The sequence below is a fragment of the Thrips palmi genome, unplaced genomic scaffold, assembly GCF_012932325.1.
Source record: "Thrips palmi isolate BJ-2018 unplaced genomic scaffold, TpBJ-2018v1 HiC_scaffold_6, whole genome shotgun sequence".
Lineage (NCBI taxonomy): Eukaryota > Metazoa > Arthropoda > Insecta > Thysanoptera > Thripidae > Thrips > Thrips palmi.
The window spans coordinates 5877685-5894849 of record NW_023144633.1 but is presented as its reverse complement, the minus strand read 5'-3'; the positions used below and the strand labels follow the sequence as shown (position 1 = coordinate 5894849).

At 41.6% G+C, this 17165-nt stretch overlaps 3 protein-coding genes across 9 annotated transcripts; 1 reads left to right on the top strand and 2 right to left on the bottom strand.

Annotated features, from left to right (window-relative positions):
* Positions 1-720: 720 nt before the first annotated feature.
* Positions 721-7065, bottom strand: LOC117651602 (mutS protein homolog 4-like). 3 transcript variants are annotated; one of them, XM_034395754.1, is made up of 17 exons: positions 6331-7065; positions 6044-6251; positions 5794-5972; positions 5565-5713; positions 5285-5475; positions 5084-5205; positions 4777-4997; positions 4506-4703; positions 4233-4419; positions 4012-4151; positions 3834-3937; positions 3532-3751; positions 3338-3439; positions 3140-3253; positions 2821-3029; positions 2562-2751; positions 721-2482 (listed from the first exon to the last, which is right to left on the bottom strand). In XM_034395754.1, exons 1-17 carry the CDS (start codon positions 6548-6550, stop codon positions 821-823), a joined length of 4416 nt encoding a protein of 1471 aa, XP_034251645.1. In that variant the 5' UTR covers positions 6551-7065; the 3' UTR covers positions 721-820. The 3 variants fall into 3 exon arrangements, with proteins under 3 accessions (XP_034251645.1, XP_034251646.1, XP_034251644.1); XM_034395755.1 differs by having other exon boundaries at positions 3140-3439; positions 6331-6467; positions 6638-7065; XM_034395753.1 differs by having other exon boundaries at positions 3140-3439.
* A 1611-nt stretch (positions 7066-8676) lies between these two features.
* On the bottom strand, positions 8677-15504 carry LOC117652068 (ubiquitin carboxyl-terminal hydrolase 15-like). Its single transcript, XM_034396716.1, has 17 exons — positions 15173-15504; positions 14437-14546; positions 14226-14356; positions 14026-14152; positions 13736-13943; positions 13537-13644; positions 13321-13417; positions 13067-13237; positions 12818-12976; positions 12557-12739; positions 12245-12468; positions 11910-12169; positions 11578-11826; positions 11310-11499; positions 10926-11182; positions 10751-10839; positions 8677-10651 (listed from the first exon to the last, which is right to left on the bottom strand). Exons 1-17 carry the CDS (start codon positions 15277-15279, stop codon positions 10592-10594), a joined length of 2730 nt encoding a protein of 909 aa, XP_034252607.1. The 5' UTR covers positions 15280-15504; the 3' UTR covers positions 8677-10591.
* Positions 15505-15518: 14 nt separating this feature from the next.
* LOC117652072 (RWD domain-containing protein 4) lies at positions 15519-17155 on the top strand. Of its 5 annotated transcripts, none has more exons than XM_034396722.1 (6): positions 15519-15668; positions 16006-16116; positions 16208-16317; positions 16397-16592; positions 16680-16860; positions 16992-17155. In XM_034396722.1, exons 2-5 carry the CDS (start codon positions 16012-16014, stop codon positions 16839-16841), a joined length of 573 nt encoding a protein of 190 aa, XP_034252613.1. In that variant the 5' UTR covers positions 15519-15668; positions 16006-16011; the 3' UTR covers positions 16842-16860; positions 16992-17155. The 5 variants fall into 5 exon arrangements, with proteins under 5 accessions (XP_034252613.1, XP_034252614.1, XP_034252615.1 ...); XM_034396723.1 differs by having other exon boundaries at positions 15558-15691; XM_034396724.1 differs by having other exon boundaries at positions 15561-15687.
* Positions 17156-17165: the final 10 nt, after the last annotated feature.

Genomic DNA, 17165 nt, shown 5'->3' with positions numbered 1-17165 from the left:
TGCGGGGGCAGGGCCGGGCCGGGGGCCGGGCCCGGGGGTCCGTTGCACCCTTTTGCACTGACAAACAAAGCCACGCCCCCACTACCACCGCACCGCTCGTTGCAAGCGGAATCGCCTGACTTACAGTGACGTCGGCGGCGGGCCGAGCCTCGGGCCGAGCAGCGCCGTGACGCTTGGTGAGTGGCGACGCCCCCCTCACTGACAAACAAGTACGCCAGACTACCCCCTCCCCTCCCCGTCCTGTCGGCACGTGCCTGCCAGTGCCTGCCTGCCTTGTGCGCCACGGCCCGCACCAACAACCACGCAACTGGACGCAAAAACGGAGGAAGCCGCAGCAGTGCGACTCCAACAGTACTCTGTCTCCCTTGCACCCCTATCGAGTGCCCTTTGAGTGCGAGAGAGACACAGCACTGTTTGGAACCATCCTGCTGGTCCAACTGGACGCGTTGCCCCGTCGCCAATATTCCCGTTCCCTTTTGACTGACTGGGTCACTTACTTCGACCTCTTGGCAGTGGCCTGTGCAGCCCGGAGCGACATCGCGGCCAGGTGCTGGGTAAGCGCCTGCCGAAACAGCAGGGTATTCTGTGCCGCACCGCGTGGCCGTGAGATGGGTTGCCTGCCCTCCAGGCGAACAGAGCGGCTAGCCTGCCACTTCTCTCCAATGACTACGTTGTGAACTCAAAGAAAGAAGGAGAAAGAAAAGAGACTCTTTGCTTGATTATGGAGCTAGCCCTTAAACATAAATTATTTTATTATAGTTAAACATGTTGAAATTTGATAAAATAATATATTTAAATAATTCATATAAATACTACACAACTAATCACTATCTGAGCCCGAAGAGCAGTAGGAATCCATAACCAGTTGGAGAGAATGGAAACCTCCTTTCGGCGCTTGTTCCAGTAGATTCTTTCCGCTAGAGTGGATCTTTTTTTCTGCTGAAACTTGTAGCGACTTTTTACTGCCACTAATTGGTGAGCAAGAATCACTGCTGGCCCTTTTCCGTGGATTGCTTGAATGACCGGGTGACTCATCAATGTAGCCATGATCACTTGGTGAGTAAAGGCCACCACTGGCTCTTTTTTGTGAAGTACTCGTTTGAGGGGTCTTGTGGGTGTAACCATGATCGCTTGGTGAGTAAAAGCCACCAATGCCTCTTTTTTGTGGAGTACTTGTTTGAGGGGTCTTGTGGATTGATGGCCCTTTGTCAATGCATCCTTGTTCACGCTGTGAGTAAAAGTCACCACTGGTTCTTTTCTGTGGATTACTTGTTTGCGGAGTCTTGGAGGTCGTGAATGGGGTTGATGGCCCTTCGTCAATGTAGCCTTGTTCACTCGGTGCGTTAAAGTCAGCACTGGTTCTTTTCTGTGGATTATTTGTTTGCGGAGTCCTAGAGGCCATGGGTGGGGATGATAGCCCTTCATCATTTAAATGTTCACTTATTCTTGGTGACATGAAGAAGCTGGCTGGAAATATTGGAAGTCTCTTCTTCAGAGGTGTATCTGTGCTCTTGAACAGACTTTGGAAACTTTGCTGCTCATTTATGAATTGAAATGGATTTGATGCGACTGAGTTTTGGCTGAGGATGGCTGTAGATTGGCTGAAGAAGTCAGTGCTCCTGTCTTTACTTTGACGAGAGATGTCCTGAGGTTTACAAAATGCATTGAAACTCTGCCCATTTGTCACTTTGTCTTCATCATACACACTCATCATAGAGTTTGACATGGACAACTCAGATCTAAAATGGCTTAGGGATGAATTTTCATCACTTCCTGAATCACTGGCATCACTGAAACTTTGAGACCTTCTGCTTGAGGGACATTTACTTTCGGAATATCTGCTGCTTTGGTCTGGAGTTTGTGCCAGCCAAGTGTGTTGCGAGCAGAAGGAGGTGACGCTCCTTGGGGTGTCAAGAGTGCTTATTGCGGTCAAATTAAGAGTAGGTGAGGAACACAGAGTCGAATCATGTGCGTCAATGTTATCTTCTGGGAGACTTGATTTTGGTGTCTCTTCCTCAGGACTGGGGCATCGACCATTATCATGACTTTTTGGACTGCCATAGTCACTACCACCGGAAATAGGGTTTTCAGGGAACATTCTCTCTGATGCTTCTAGAATGGGGTTTTCAAGGAACATTCTTTCTGATGCTTCTGAAATTGGATTTTCAGGGAACATTCTTTCTGATGCTTTGGAGACAATTGGGCTAAGACCAGCTTCGGAGCTTGAATAGCCACACAAATTTTGTTGGTGAGCTACAACGTTAGATTGAATATCTTCTGCTACAGCATGTTGTTCCATCTGTTTACTTAATATGACATCTTGCTTTCGTTGTTGTGCCTCTCTGATTTCTTTTCTCACATTCAACTGAAATGTTTTTAATTCATCCACAGTCAAGCCATCAGTAGTGGTGAGAACTTTCAGTTTGTGAAGGGCCATTGCAAGAGTGTAAGTCTCATCTCCTATGTCAGATATAAGATTTGCCTATAAAAAGAAAAATGATTTCACATAATTGAAGATGTGGTCCTGCTACCACAGAATTTGCAAACATTATTTTATTCACCTCGGAAGTATTTCTAATCTGTGATGCAAAAGTTTTCGACATCTCGAGAACTGGTTTCGGTACATCCAAATTTTCTGCAAGGCGTAAACCATAATTTTCTGCAGGATTAACACCAGGCAGCAATCGATGAGTGTAAACAAGTCGACACTTTTTGTCAGAAAACTCATGCTCGACTGTTTCCAAGTAAATGCTGAAAATTAAAATCTTTGTTTAATGCACAGTAAGAACAAAATGGAGCACAAGTAAAACTGCAACTGACTTTTTAATAGAAGGGTAAAGAGATGACAGCCTGGTTAATTCTCTGAAATGAGTTGTGACAAAAACAAATGCTGTTGATTGGCTGAGCTCCTCACACAGCGACCACGCTATTGCTGTCCCCTCTTCAACAGAAGTTCCCCTGCAAAGCTCATCAAGAGCAACCAAGGAAGTAGCAGTGATGCTTGACAGAATAAGCTGCATTTCCTTCATCTGAATAATTACAGTAAAAAAACAATCATCAATGATTTTCAATGGGAAAAAATATTTAGACTCCAAAAACACAAACAAGAGGCTACAAAGTAGTAAGCCAGGAATTATACTTCTAAAGCCAAGGTTGAAGCATTATTTTCAATGCTGTCATCAAAGTTCAGATGAGAAAATATGCGATCTGTGATGCGAAATGTTGCTTCCTCAGCAGGGACATAACACCCAACCTGAACAGTATATAGGAGGAAACATTGTTGAAGTTGAAAATAAATGAAACCCAATTTAATGAGTAAGAAAATTGAGTAGCTTACTTGAGCCATAATTTGTAGAAGTAACACTTGTCTGATGTAAATACTTTTACCACTCATATTTGGACCAGTAATGACAGACATATTTTGCCAGCTTGTGGCTTCCTGTTCGGAAAAAAATAAAAATAACAAGCTTGAGAAATGTTTAAGTGTGAAATGCCTGCATTGGCACAGGTGGGGGCAAACAAGATACCTACAATGTCATTAGCAATGGGATCACATGAAGCAATGGACTCTAAAATTGGATGGCGAGATGCCTTAAGGCAGAGTTTGTCTCCAAATTTAGGCCTCACATAGTTATGGCTTCTGCTGATTTGGCTCAACGATAATGCAAGGTCTACCTCAGCAATGCTTTCACACATTTCATACAGATAGCCAATATGTTCACGGATGTCATTCAAAATGGAAGAAAGTAGTCTACAATAAAAGTAAAATATATGTATTCAGTCAGTGCATAGCTAAATAGCTAGGAATAATTGTACTTGAAATAGCTACTCACGTATTGCTCAGGGTGAGTATATCAGTTGTTATATACTTAATTCGTTCATTTGCAAGAATGAGAGTGTCAGTTGTACAGGTGAAACAGTTTCTACTTTGCTGCACCTTTGAATAAAAATTAAAACATTAAAAATTTCAAAAGAACAAAAATTAAAAATTAATATATTGTTTTTAAATACCTGTACAAACTGTGCTGGCAGATCGGATTTTTTAACAGGATGGTTTTTTTGGATTGGGACTTGAATATGATATCCTCTGGTCACAGAATAGTTCATTTTCAGTGGAAGTGAATAAGTGCTTCCAAGTTCTATGACATTTTCTGAAATGCAAAAAATATTAGGGTATATGCAAACTTACAATTTTCAGTAGATAGGAAATCGATAAAGAAAATTGTATTTACCATGCATATCATTGATAAGCTCACAGTATGTTTTGCGAGCAACATCCATGAGGTCATTGATTCCACTTTTAACAGCAAAGCACTTCTGAAAAACAGCCGTCTTACCTCCCTTGGGAGCTTTGACATCTTCATTTAGTGTTTGCAGGATTCTTGCTTTCATTAAATTACCTCTGGGATCCTCAAGACACTATAAGCAAATAAATTATTTTTTAAAAAAGGACAAACAGCTGGTTTAAGTGCTTATTAAATTCCTTAAAACTTCCCACCTCCTACCTTTTTAGCTTTGCAAAGCAAAGAGGACTGAACGTTCTCCATAGCAGCCACAATATGAGGTAGAGATTCCAATGCTGTTTTAAGCTGCAGTACATAGTTCACTCTTGTCTCCATTGCCTGAGTGCTATCAATAGTTGATGGGGTTTGCATACATAAAGTTAGGAGCTGCTCAACATCAGGTAACTGCCGGAAAACTTCCTGTTAAAATGAGAAAACATGTGTTAAAAGATTTACTTTGCGAGAAAATTAAAAGAACTCATGAAGACCCTACCCGTATTTTCTGAGCTACATCAGGTTTTTCCACCAACTCTTGAACACTATCTTGGCGCTTTGTAATGAAAGGTAGGGAACATGGGGGGTGCAATAAGGAGGCCCGCAACAAACGACTTCCCCCATTAGTGCAGCAATGGTCTATCACCTTCACTAAAGTGTGGGAGGCATTGTTGCTCTGTTGATTTAAAAGCAATTCTAAATTTTTTGCTGTGATCACATCTGTAAATGGGGACAAAGTTATTGCGCACAGAGGTAAAGCACAGAGTGAAACATCGTGATAAGTTTAAAATTATTTCTTTACTTACCAATAATGGTTCCATGGTGCGCTCCTTGATATTCTACTTTGAGTGAGTGAGCAGCAAAGATTACATTCTGTACAAATTCTACATACTTAAGAAGAGCAGCAGCTGCAGCCAACGCATAAAATCTTTCAAAATGGAATCAAAACATGTTAGAAAGATATAATACAAGACAAAATAAATTTTTTCAAGTGCATACACCCTTACTTGTCTTGCAGAATCAACTGGCAAGATGAATTTTGAGGGAGGCAAAGGTGCTGAACCTTTTCTAGACCATCTGAATCTCGAAACAGCCTTCTCTGAACTTTGGACATGCTCACAAAAGGAAATTTCTCTTCAAGTAATTTATAAAGTTTGTTTGGTTGATTGGAGTCAACAAAAGTATTAGGTACCAAAATCTGCCATAGGAAATAAAAAATTATTTGCGAGTTCTTAGTTAAAAACAGTTCTCTATAACATTACCTCATCAAAATATAAACTTGCTTACCTCAACCGGTTGAAACACACTGATTTTGGTGAGAGTGTTTACATAAGTTTGACGGTCACTAAGTTGACATAAAATCAGGCGAGGCCTCTTGATATCGATGACAGCTATGCCAACTTCACCTCGAGCATGTCCCCTCCCCTCGGATACTGCTACTCAAAAAAATAAAATAATAATGAATAATTGGCACAAGACTAACACAACTGAAAAAGTGCATTATAGTCAATCATACCAAGAATTACATGTGAATGATGTAATTCTCCTGTAGAGCCAGATGTGGGAGTTGTTCTTGGTGTGCTTGACACTATCAAAGAATTCCTCGGCGTGAAGAGATTACTGCGAGGAGTTTTTGGAGGGCCCATAATAGAAGTAGCTCTTGGAGTGACATTAGATGATGAAGACGATGATTGCCTAAGTGAAACAGAGGTTCAAATCATTCATATTGTAATGGCATCTAATCTCATTAGTGGAATTTTACGAACCTGGCAAAAACTCTTGATCTAAGCATTGGGTGGATAAGAGAATGGCCTGATGGTGTAGACGGGTTTGCAGAATCGGTGTGAGTTGAGGAAGAGGAACCTCGATGAGCTGAGGAAATGAGTCCCATCTGTAGCGCCAGATTGCTCGGAGTCCTCATTTCTCCACTGCTGGAAGTGGAAGTGCCTCTCTGACGGCCAGGGCGGTATTGAACTAGAAGGAAATGATCATGGCTAAAATTCTAAAATACAGAATACAGGAACTTTGATCAACTGCAAAGTGGAGGTCATACTTGGGTCAAAGTCTATGGCTCCTCGCCCACGTCCTTTGGGTTTCTGGTTGGTCATTATGAGGGGCCTCGAACCACCAGGGTTCCCCCCTCCACGCTTGGGTTGTCGGATCACGTTCATTCTGGGAAGAATCAGACAACTGGAAACAGAACAAGCATCGAAGTTTTTCAAGCAATTCAGAGAAACCTGCAGTAACCCCAGATCAAACAGTCCAGTGAACATCACGATCAAGGCTGACGAAAACTAAACTAGATTTAGACGAGCATCAATGGGTGCATCTTCGACGTTCTCCCAAGCTTCTGCACTTACCACGGGTGGAAATTTACGGAGCAAGGTAACTTCACAGACACGTAAGAGACGGGACGGGACAACACGTACAAAGCAAAAGCTAATTTAAGGTGCACGACACTGCAAGGTGACAGTTTGTACGTCCTCCCGCGGCCGCGTCAACGCCATCCAGGCTAGCCAACCAAAGGTGCCAAGTGCCCCGATCACTCTCTGAAAGAGGCAAGCTGGGACCCGATTCCAGAGCAGACTGTTTTTTTTGCAGACTAGCAAGACAGAATAAAATCGGCTCTGTCTGTCCTAGATCATGGATTTATTGAACTGTTTTCAGTCATATTCGCTAACAGTTGGTTTTCCTGTTCGAGTTCCGCCTTTTTCAAAATTCAAATATTTGTGAGGAGGTGCCGTGCGGGCCGTGCCTTGACAGCAAATCTTCATAGGCCGGGGTTGGCAAGCTATTGGCACCTGTTGTCATCAATACGTCCCCACATAAAAGTCCATTGCAGTCACCTCCATTAGTATGAAAGCTAGAAAGAAAAAGAGCCCTAGAAACCACGACAGCTGAGGGGAGGGGATAATAGTTTTTACGGAGGGCCAGCAAAAATGTATGCAAATGATGTGGTGCTCGCGACATGCGCAACGCGCAATCCAATCGGGCTGCGAATTCGCTTTCCCTTCCGCCGCCGTTTCTTCGTTTCTTCGACACTCGGAGCATCCAGCGGTCCATAAAACGGCGCGCCGCTGCCCCCGTGCGCCTCTCCGGCGTTCGCGCTTGGCGGCGAGGCGCGGGGCCCGCAGTCTGCCGAGTGCCCGGAGCGCGGCACCGTCTCCCCCATGGTCCTCACCGCCATGCCCTTGCTCAGGAGCGCCCCGAACGCCAGCGTCGTCGCCAACGCCACCAACCTCCAGGTCAGTCCGGCCTCCGTTGACGGCGTGCTCGGGCGCGGTCCTCCCTCATCCCCTCGTCTGCTCTGTAGGACTCCATGGTGACCTCGGCGGCCTCGGTGCTCTACGTGCTGCTGCTGCTGCCAGCCTTGGCCAAGAACCAGTCCATCGGCTTCGCCCCTTCGTACGTGCCCTACGCCCCGACGGCGCCACCGCTAAACGCGGGGTGAGTGCTGGCTGGGAGTCAACGGTGCGGGTTTCGCCGGTTTTGCGACGGCACGGAGTTCATCGTTCTCGTCGTTGTCCAGGTACCCCGCCTTCGGCTTCCCCGCTTACGGCGGCGGGTACCCCTCCCTCGCCGGGGCCTACGGCGCCGGCCTTCCCCCTGTGTTCGCGCCCGCGGGCTCGCTGTCCACCGGGCCGCCGTTCTCCGGGGGCGTGGGCGGGGTGGGGGTGGGGTCGGCGGGGGCGGGAGGCGGCAGTCCGCTCGGCTTCGGCGGCTACGGCTTCCCCGCCGGCTGGCCCGCCAGGCCGCTGGGCCCCGTGGCCGCGGCCCTGGCCACCGCCTACCCCACCCTCTTCGCCGCCATCGCGGGGCCCTGCAGGTCGTGGTGCCGCGCGCCGACACTGCCCTTCCTCTTCCCGCCCAGGTAAGCGGCAAGCCGCGGCAAGCGGGCTGGACGCCTAGCCTAGCCGGAACAGCGCCTGCGGGGTAGGCAGCCCATCGTACTCGCACGCGCTGTGGGGCGAGCGCGGCCTACACCGCAGGCGTCTAGACTCTAGGTGAACCTGCCTCCAGACATTCGGTGCGTGGCGCGTCTTCTGGGCCGTATAAGTTCGCTTGGAATGTTCGACTTGACTCCCCTCGCTCCGTGGGGTCGAGGTCGAGTCCGACTCGCTGTTCAAATGGCACTGCTGCAGGTTCTATTGCTGCCTCTAGCGCCGCCGAGCCCCTAGCCAGTGAGGCGACTGCCAGTGCCGCGACGACGGGGACGGGGCAGCCGCTGCAGGCCCTGCTGGCGCTGGCCGAGCGGGAGCGGCCGATGCTGCGCTTCCTCCGCGCCATGTTCCGCGAGGAGGACAAGAGCGAGAGGGAGAGAGGGCCGCTCATGCGCCTCCTCTTCGGGGACGAGTGATCCTCCTTCCTCTCAGGTCAGCGGTAATAAATGGAGACTGAGTGAAATGTTCCGCATTCTTTTATTTGTACATTTGATTTCAAAGTTTGACACCAAAATGTACCAACTCTCCGTATAGTGAAAATAAAAGGGTCCTGATCTCACAAATCAGTGGCATAATTAAAACGGCAACAAACAGTTGGCGGCACTTTACCAGAAGAACCAAATCGAAAAAAAAAAAAAAATGAAACAAAAACAACTCAGAAATAAAATAAGTTGCTCCTAATTTCACATTTGCTGAATCAAATCAGATAGCAGTCATATCATACATCATCCACACTTGAACTACCATCACATTTTTGTAAAAACTGTTAATTTTATATGCTAATACTACATGACTTCAACAATACGTATCAAAAGAATTTTAGCTTACAATGGACAAATTGATAATCTTCGACTTGAGCACCTTCACATGATACACCGTTCATAAATATTAAGAAATCTCCTCAACAAAATTTGACAAACTTTTGGAGTGCTTTACATGCTTTGTACAATAGATTTCTGATCTTAATGGAAATCAAAATTAAAAGCCTACAAGGGTATGCCAAATTAAAAATTATCATATTTCCTTCATTAAAAATGTGCAAGGCAAAGTGATTTTTAAAATTAAACAGAGATACAGTCTTTTCCTGTGGCATATAAAAGGGAATTTTAGGCTTTGATACTACAGCTAAAGCATAACAATCTTTCCAGAAAACCTGAACACCACATTTTAAAAACATCAGTGAAAAGGTTTCACTGATAAAAACATTAAGAACAGAAGTGATTCCTAAACTACACCAAACTAAAATATTAACATTGGGGTTGCACTACATAGCAAAATTTGAGTAGAACAAGAAATTGGACAACAACAAAATAGGTGTGATAAGTACAAGAGAAGGGCCTAGTACGGTTAATTAGAAAGAGTTTAACAGAGGAAGGTTGGATATTTAAGATAGAAATTAGCACTTAACTGAACACTTCAAAATTAATGTAGTAAAAGGAACAATCAATTCATAAGAAATAAATAAGGCAATAAATAAAACCCACATGCCACTTTCCACAGAATATTTTCCTAGAGAAACAGAGAACCCAATTAGTGAATCGATAGTACATACGGCCACTGTCTTCACTGCTTGATGGTAAGTTAACACTACCATTTTAGCAAAAGTCTCAGCCTCAAATCTCAAAACTAGTTCAAATATATATCTCAATATTTTAACAGTAGTTGAAAAATATCAGGACAGCTTCAAGCTAATATTAGAAGCTGATGTTTAAAAAATAAACTGGAATTAATTGGACAATCTTCTACATTTAATACATGTTCATCGATACTCTCTTTTTTAAATAAGAAATATAACTCACTAGGATGTCTACAGCAAAAGTGAGAATCAAATCCAGTTTACTTTGTACCAATTTGTGAACAGTACCATTAACAGTTTTGGGAAATGAAGGCTCTAGTCTCTTTTACCATTACAATCGGAGCTTGACATACATAGTCCGGTCAATAATAGGCAAAGAGAATAACAAATACAAGCAAGAGACACATACCTCAAAAGAAGCTATGTTTCAAAACAAAGCTGTTATAGAAGGCAGAGAGACAAGAAATCCATGCAGCCTCTCAGGAGGATTAGTTAGTAAACAAAACACATGACAAATAATGATGAACAATTAGCTAAATGTCAAACAAGACAACTGTAAAACACTAAACAACAATGAAATGTCCTCTCACTGCCTTAGTTCTTCCATCAGTCATAATGCAAACATTCCAGCTTCTATGTCTTGACTTGTGGGTAAACCTTCAGTTTTATCACAGCATATTTTAAATAAAAAGGTTTCCTTCATAAGGCTTTCAAGTGTTGCCACTCAAAGATGCTTACTTGCACATCACAGTGGAATTTACCACTTCACACAATTATTTTAACAGGGTTGGCATTGGCTATTGCTGCATTTCTTCATCATCACGGCGCATATAGAACAGTACATACGCGTTGTTTGACTGCAACAAAAATGTTAACAAACATTGTCAGAAAGTGAAAAATTAATTGTAACAAATTACTGGATAGTGCTATCATCAGCTAGATAGCAGAAAACTTACCACAACAGCTGACTCATTTGCTCTCCCAACATGATTATCATCAAACAGATACCACGAATTTTCTAACTTGTTCAGCCCATAAGCTGTATCTGCAAAAAAAAAAAAAAAAGAAAAAAGAGAGTAAATTGTTGAACCTTCCATCACGAGAAAAGTGCGAGAATGATGAGAGGCTTACAGTGACCCCCAGCAAGGTTTCCATAATGATTGCAAACTCCAATTAGGTCATAAGTAGAGCTCTTATCGTAGTTAGGATCTACAATATAATCTTTCAGTTCCAATCCATGTAGTGGGAAATTGACGGTGAGGTCAATTTTGTCTCGGCGGAATCTGCTGAAGTGGAACCGCTTCAGATGGATAACAAGTATTCTTGGAAGATTCCACAGATCAAACTTTTTGGTTGCTTCTATGTGGTCTTTGCACTTTGGACAGTACCTAAGAAAACACAGAAGGTCAGCTTAAATTATTGAATCCTCACACTCATCACCCATTTCACTATGACCCTACAAAATTTATGAAAACACCATGAAGAAGACAGTCAAGTACATCATGGATACTTTACCAGGCCTCAGATGCATCCAATTTCTCTGTGCTGGTGTAGAGAGATAGACAGTCTTTCAAGTCAACGCCAACTGACCTCATAGAAAGGTAACTTTCATGCTTCACATAGTCACGAACTGCTGTTTCTTTGAAGTATGTTTGACGAGATTTTGGCGTCCATTGAATTGCCAGGTATTGTCTTCCCAAAGCATCTGCAATTAAGAACAGGATGTTGAGAATTCCCAAGATAAAAACACCACAAAATTTCAAAATGTTGGTAGATTTTTTACCAGGGAAAGTAATAATTTTGTTCATGTCAGAAGAATTCATGCTTTGAATCCTATTGTTGTTCACAATGAATATTCCAAACTTGTTAGTTTGATTGATAGAGTCCCCATTTGTATACTTTTGATCTTCATCATCTCTATCCCAATCCTCATGTTCAAAGTGAAGATCCATCTTCTCATGACCATCCCCATTAGCAGCTTTCCCTTCACTGTCTTCATCCTCCTCATCTTCATTATCCGAATCTTTCATACCTATAACACAGTTAAAAAGTTTAAAATTCACAAAACATAACATGTTATTGCAAACTTTGGTAAACAAATTACAAGATACCAACTTCCATTTAGATGTACAGAGTCATCATCAAAACTCTTGTAAGTGGGGTTCGGAGTCACATTAATCAGGAGGTAAGGATCCATTCTCTTGAGAATTGCATTGCAGAGTTGATGATATGAGCATCCGACTCTGGGAACCACAACAAACACTGGCATGCCAAACAACTGACTTCTTGCAAACTCTTTCCTTTCAGCCAACTCCCACTGGCAAACCGGTAGAGCAACATACTTTTTGTCATGAATTGATACAGGAATTTGGTAGCTGTTGACAAATGCCAGGCATTAGAGCTGAGATGGCAACGTATATGAGAATATTGTCAAGCAAAAACTAACTTACACAGCTATTGGATCTTTGTCGTCCCTTAATGAATCTAATGAGTCAGTAGCATCAAATATCTGCTGGAAGTGATGCTTCACATTTTCGGTGGCAATCATTTGGTCTACAGGGTAATTTGTAAATTTATGTAATCCTTGAAACACATCTTCCATGCGTGCTCTCTGAGGCACTTGAACTCTGTAATGTGTTGGTTTCTGCTCTCCTGAGTACGGAATAAATAATACCTGAATAGTGGAAAAGAAGCCAAAATAGTTAAAATAAGATAAATAAAGAAACATCAACAATATTAAAGTGAGAGTGAACTAAACATACCTCTACTTGACGATGTAACTTGGTAGGCAAGGGTAATGATAGGTAACATGACGGGTCAAACGTGACAGATGTTATCTTGCACCGAGGACACCACACAGTAGATTTTAATAGTCCGTGGAAAAGTTCAACAATTATTGAGTCATTGCGTTTCTTGTAGTTGCTCCATGCTTCAGCAGCAACAACCTGACAGCCACAAATCATTCTAGTTTTAGCTCAAGAAAACAACACCACATCAACAAGATAAAGAGGTAAAAATTTTACCTCATCAGGCCGTCCATCAGAGTCTCTCTGCTTAATATATGGCTTGTCATGAATGCGGTTAAGATCTTCATGCAACCCATCCAAGAGGAACGTGAGTAATTCTTGAGCATCATGTTGTTGGTACCCAGAAAATTGTGGGGCAAATTTGGAGACTTGAAGCTGAAACATAAATGGAAACAATGAGATAGATAAATAATTTATCTACTAGAAAAAGCTTGGTTTTCTGATATCTTGATTAAGAAACAATACCTTGAAGTGATGAGGTACAGTACTTGAAGTGCCACTCCACATCGTTTTGATCAGCTCACCGAAAGACTTGGCAATTTCACCTCGCATACCTAATGGATTATCAACATTTAGGTCATCATGATGATGGTTGTTGAGGAAGTAATCAGTGATGGGAGGAGTGTTACTCATACACTGAAAAAAAGTAATTTGCCAAGTCAGGGACTACTCCAAACAGACCCACAAACTATAACTACAATAAATAAAGAGGAATATACCTGGAGCACACTGTTCATAAAACAGGTGTTTCCCAAATTAGAAAGACCACACAATCCAGCAGTAACAGTTGAATGGTTCATGCTGTACCTAGTTGTCCTGCAACAGTTTAAAAATTATAATATAAAAATAAATGTAGAAAAAAAATTGGATAATGTTTGCTAAGACACATAACAAAACAGCAACTAAAACTTAAAGGGATAAAACTGTTTACATACATAGGGGGAGCAGATGAAGGTGCTTCAGGAGCTGGCAAAGGAATAGCAGCACTTTTGACAGTCTCTTTCGATGCTGTTGATTTGTTAACAGGCTCTCGGAGGTCAAATCTATAAGACAGGAAGGAACAAGTCAATACTTTAAAAAGTTTAAAAATGGAAACAAACAAATAAAAAAACAAAAACATGGCTTTTTTCACACCTTTTCATATGCTCTTTACTTGAGTAGACTCCATCTGGACCTTGGGTGTCAAGAATAACTACACAATTAGGACATATCAGCTCTTCTTGGAGTGTTTTTTCAAGATTTTTGACAAGATTGTAAGCATTGTTTGAAAAGCAAGTCCAAAGTTGACTTTTGATGGTGTCAGGAATCTCAAAATGTTTCCTAGCTGCATCATGGACTTTGCCTAAGATGGAAAGAATAAATTAGATGAAGAGCAATTTTGTAAAATACAATCCAAATACTTGCAAAGAAACAACAAAATTTACCAGCTGGATCTTTCTTGCTGAAATACATTTTAACTGTCTTGTCTAATTCAAAATCCTTACACAGCTCTATATTAACTAAATATACTTCAACTTTCAGGTGAGCCTGGAACTCTCCAACATTGACAACCTGGAAAAAGAAACAAGTAGAACAAAGGAGAAGCCATTTCTTTCGAACTAACTTCTAATGTTAAACCACTTACATATCTCGATATGGGTTCTTGACCTCCCGCTAAACCATAGATGTTAACTAGATACTCCCAGATATCTTCAGGAACCAGTTTATAGTCCATTTCATCGATGAGATGTTCTCTAAGTAATTCATTGTCATCACCTGCAAAACAACAAGCAACCAAAATTCAGTAAAATACATCACAATGAAAGCAGAGTTCCTCACAATAAAAAATGGATTACCTTGAAGAATACTAGAGTTGTCAATAGGACCAGGATTTTCAGCATCATTTGGATCATCGCTGTTCAAATAATCCATTAAACGTGTGAACCATGATGATGCTATCAAATACCTGCAAAATAAGTAAGATAGTTCCGTCAACAAAGAACAATGGACACGAGAAAGGGGTCATTATCAACTATGATTAAGTTATTATCTCCTCTCATAAAATTCAATAATATCAATATTTTAAGTCACTATGTAGAAGTTTCTGTAAACAATAGATAGATGTACAAGGAAAAGAAGTTGGGAGGGAAACAGAGGGAACCGTATGAACCTAACCTAACAAACCGAACGCTAACCTCTTACGGCATACGGACGGGTGAATGAAGATCAAGCTAGATTGAGATGTTCATAGGCATGAATCTGGCATACAGATACTAACGACAACAGCTATTTGCAGAATACACAGTAGAAACGTCCAGAATATGACAAACAATTAATATAATTCACGAAACCGGACGAATCCACAGAGCAGTTGAGTATGGTCGTAGTCAGAGTGCAATTGAAGCCATGCAATGACTCGTATAGAAATTTATGATGTAGATAGCACACAGAGGAAATTCAAACAGAATGTGACACTAACAAAAACACCCAAAATTAAAATAATGTTGAGTCACATGGTTTTGAATAAGAGAAAACCAACATCATGCAAGTTCTGCTAGAAAAGATGGTTGTAAAATGGAAGAAAACACTTACCACTTCTCTCCTTCGACGAGCTTGCGTCTCGCATGTTCGTCGACTTTTTCCTTCTGACATTTTAAATCCATCGTTGTTTCCATTTCAGAACTGTCCATTTTCACCATTTTGGAGAAAAGACCTGTGGTGTGTCTGTCAATGACAGCACGAGAAGAGCTAACCAACAGCACAGCAACAAACGACCATTCGGTAGCTTCAAGCAGACCTTTTTAGTCAATTACGCCAGACTGAATCAAACATTTGTAATTCATTGATGAATGAATTATACCTAACCCGTCCTTCAACAAATTTAACCAACTTCTTCTTCAATCAAAAAGAGGTCCTCGTTTTTTGGTTTGGGAGAGATTTCACCGGAAATGACGAACCTTCTATAGCTCGAGCGACCTATCGACTCTCTTCCCCCTCCCCCGTAAATGTTTATTCTGCTCTGCTGTCGGTCTGGACCTGCTGAACATAATTTGTTTTGAAAAAAACAAAAGCAACATACCTTGAAGTGGTATGTTTTTTACGACAGCGTAGGTCTGCAATAATGTTTCTTTTGATGCACTTCTACACCTGTGATACACAATGGCTACGTATTTGCTCGAGTCCTTCAAACGTAACCTTCTTGGTACCCTTAGATTCTCTTAAATTTTTATTTGTGCTTTTACTCCTATAAATTTTAATTTTTGAGACAAGTCTTACTTGCTTTATACATTTTTGTTTTGTATCCTATCTGTCTTTTCAATTTACGTTGGTTGGGAACTTGCCAAATGCTGTTCCAAATACACCTACGATTCCTTTAATTTTTATGAAATGACATCGCCCTTCACTACTTTATGTACATTTTACAGAGAATCATGAGTGACGCAGAGCAGCAAACTGATGAACAGGAAGTACTTATGTCAATTTATGATGGGGATCCTTCATTCAAGCAAGTATCTCCTACCGTCTACCAGTATAAAGTAAGATCATGCTTTTATTTCTGCCAATAAGCATAATTCTTCTCATATTATTCCTTGCCTTGTTAACTATGCTTCTTTTTTTGTCTGGCAGTATGGTGATGATGGAGCTTCGAGGTCATTTGTCCTAGAAATATCATGGGGTCCTACTTATCCATCCGTCAAACCCGCCTTCAATTTGGAAGCATTTTACAATAGAAATTTGTAAGTAGGTTACTCTGTTCGAATTTCTTAATTTGTTTGTTAATTAATTTGTCCTTATATTTTTAAATTTTGTTTTCAGACTCCCATCTGTTAAAGAGACAATCATTAGTTACATTGATACAGAAGCTGAGCAGTACTTAGGAATGCCTGTAACATATACAATTTTTGAATCAATCAAAGAGAAACTAGATGAGCTGTTGAAGGAACAGCCTGAAACACTTCAATCTGTTACTGCCTCAATGGAAAGAGTACAGCTTGGAGCATCTTGTGCAACAGTCAGTATAATTTCACAGTCTGTGACATGTTCTACATAACTTCCCATTTTCATGTGCAAGACCCTTTTACTTTTTATTATCCCACAGGAGTCAGATAAACCTAAAGAGAAAAAAGAACATTTAACTAAGGCTCAAAAAAGGAGGCAGTGGGACAAAGCCGATTCTAAAGGTCAAAAAGCCCGTGGATGGGACTGGGTGGATGTTGTTAAGCATCTATGTCAGACAGGAAGCAAAGCAGAAACTGGATGATCTTTTACAAGGTATTTAGGTGAGGATTTGAAAACTCTAATTACCATACGTTTTCAGGGGCCATTGCTTTTCTTTTGGCCCATTTCCTCTGGCTGCACATTTAAAATATGTTTTTGTCATGTTTTGGTCTTAAAAAGTTCATTGTTGCAGGTAAAATCCTCTAACTGTGATTTGGCATTCCCTGCCGGACAGGAAATTTTTAAAAGTTGAAATGTGTTCATTAATGGCGCAGTCCATATTTTCTGTATTTTTGTTATGGTAAAGTTGTGAAATTTCCCTGCTTATCTTGATACAATATAGGTCTTTTGATATAATATTAAGACC